The sequence below is a fragment of the Zingiber officinale genome, chromosome 2B (assembly GCF_018446385.1).
Source record: "Zingiber officinale cultivar Zhangliang chromosome 2B, Zo_v1.1, whole genome shotgun sequence".
NCBI classification, from domain to species: Eukaryota; Viridiplantae; Streptophyta; class Magnoliopsida; order Zingiberales; family Zingiberaceae; genus Zingiber; species Zingiber officinale.
The window spans coordinates 104,948,930-104,951,080 of NC_055989.1; the positions used below are offsets into that span (position 1 = coordinate 104,948,930).

At 40.8% G+C, this 2,151-nt stretch overlaps 1 protein-coding gene across 1 annotated transcript; it reads right to left on the minus strand.

Annotated features, from left to right (window-relative positions):
- Positions 1-493: 493 nt before the first annotated feature.
- LOC122049376 (transcription factor MYB93-like) lies at positions 494-1,541 on the minus strand. Its single transcript, XM_042610764.1, has 3 exons — positions 1,393-1,541; positions 1,190-1,319; positions 494-1,112 (listed from the first exon to the last, which is right to left on the minus strand). The coding sequence occupies exons 1-3, from the start codon at positions 1,523-1,525 to the stop codon at positions 575-577; spliced, it is 801 nt and encodes a 266-aa protein (XP_042466698.1). The 5' UTR covers positions 1,526-1,541; the 3' UTR covers positions 494-574.
- Between the last annotated feature and the right edge of the window lie 610 nt (positions 1,542-2,151).

Genomic DNA, 2,151 nt, shown 5'->3' on the forward strand with positions numbered 1-2,151 from the left:
TCATACCTCAACAAAGTTAGTAGAGTGGAACAAGAGAGATAAATGATTTTCTTTGGAATTTATCGAATGAAATCTCCACCATCGAGTTTGAAAGTCCCCAAAACAAAATCTAACAACCCGATTAGTCTCAGCTTTTAGGTTGGAATTGCCTGTGATTATTCTTGACTTTCCTTCTATTCGTGTGCTCTCTCCACCATTGAAGTCATACTTTTTGTATGAACCTTCATACTTAATGTTCTTCTCTGATGTGCTATTCAATCTCTAGCCATGATTTCCTTCTTTCAGTCACCAACTTTTCTATCTTATTATTAAGTATCATTCTTTATTCAACAGAGGTGACATAGGAAACTTACTGCACTTTCCCAAACGATCTTTTTCTTTATGGTTTGTTTGTTTGTGAAAGCTTTCCTATTAAATCTTTGTCGGAAAAGGCACTGAAAATGAACTTGCAGGAAGTAATTATCAGAGAAATCGTCAGGACTCAGGAGGAACAGAACACAAAATTTCCAGGTTTTTGATAAATATCAAACTATGCATAAATTTACAAGTGTGAAGAAGGAAAACACGACGACCTTCAGGCGAATTCAGCCATGAATTGGTTATCAAGCAAGAGCTCAGGCCAGATATTGTAGCTAGAAATGATACGATCATCGCCATGGTTGACAACGGAGACTTCAGTCGGTGGAGGAGGAAGAAGAAGTGGATGAGGCGGTTCTTCCTGGCCAAATCCTGCCATGGAATAGCACTCTCTGTTCTCCTGGTTCGCAGGCGGCGGATGGTTATCAAGGACGGCGCAAGGCATCGTCGGAGGGAAGGACGACGGCATCATCTGAGAGCCAAGCATGTTCATGGCCTCCAAGTCGGCGGCGGCGGCGGCGGCTCCATTCGCCATGGTCTGGACTGCCTCTGCCTGCAGGCGACCGTCGAGGATCAGCTCGCGAAGGTTGGCGAGGGCGATGAGCTGCGGGAGGGTGGAGAAGAAGTCGGTCCTCGGGCGGTGAGTCATGGGGTCGAAACCCATCTGGATGAGCTTCTTCTTCAGGTGGGTGTTCCAGAAGTTCTTGATCTCGTTGTCGGTCCGTCCAGGGAGGTGCGAGGCGATTGCAGACCACCTGAAGAACGAATCAAACTCACGTCAACGAGCTGCGCGTGCATGGATTCAATTCGAAAATTAATGCAAGATTCGTACTTGTTCCCTAAGATCGCGTGCAGGCTGAGGATGGTTTCCTCTTCCTCCAGCGAGAATTTGCCTCTCTTAATGTCCGGCCTCAAGTAATTCGTCCATCTCAGCCTGCAGCTCTTGCCACAACGATTGAGCCCTGAAACTCATCCGAATGAGAAGAAGAAGAAGATAGGCGAATGCACAGAGGGAGAGAGAGAGAGACAGAATACCGGCGAGTTTGGGGAGGGCTCTCCAGCTTCCATGGCCATGCTTCTTGATGTAGTGGATAAGCTTTTGGTCCTCCTCAGGAGTCCACGGCCCTTTCTTGAGGCCATTCTCGTCGCAGCAGGGCGATCTCCCCATTTCAGCAGCAGCGACTGATGATAACTTTCTCAACCAGAAGATGGCTGCTTATTTATACACGACAGCTTCGAGCATTCCACTACTTGCCATGCAATCGGCTCACCAAAACTTTGCTATACCTACTGACTCCACTACTAAAATTTAAAATCCAACAATTCTGAGTTATTCATATCAATTTCTTTATCACTATATCTAAAATTTAAGATAAACAACTCATTATATTAAATTTAGACAATCACTTCTCATTATATATTACATCAATTATCCTAAAATTTTAATTATCTTCAATTTTTTATTATTTTATTCTCTTTCTTCTATTTGTTATTATTATATTTATAGAATAAGTGGAAGGAGAGAAAATGAGTGAAAGGAAAGAGATTGAAAAGAAATATTATTATATATTTAGGATAGAGTTTTCATTTTTAAAATTTAAAAAATTATTATTCATCAAATTTAAATTTAAAAAATAAATAGAATAATTGATATAAAGATTTTTTAATTATTTTATTTAAAATTTAAGATAAAATTTTTAATAAGATAATTAATATAGATGCACTTAAACGCGACAACTGTGATGTAGATCTTTCAGATTTGCTGATAGGAAGGTGAATAGGGGATCTAAACAA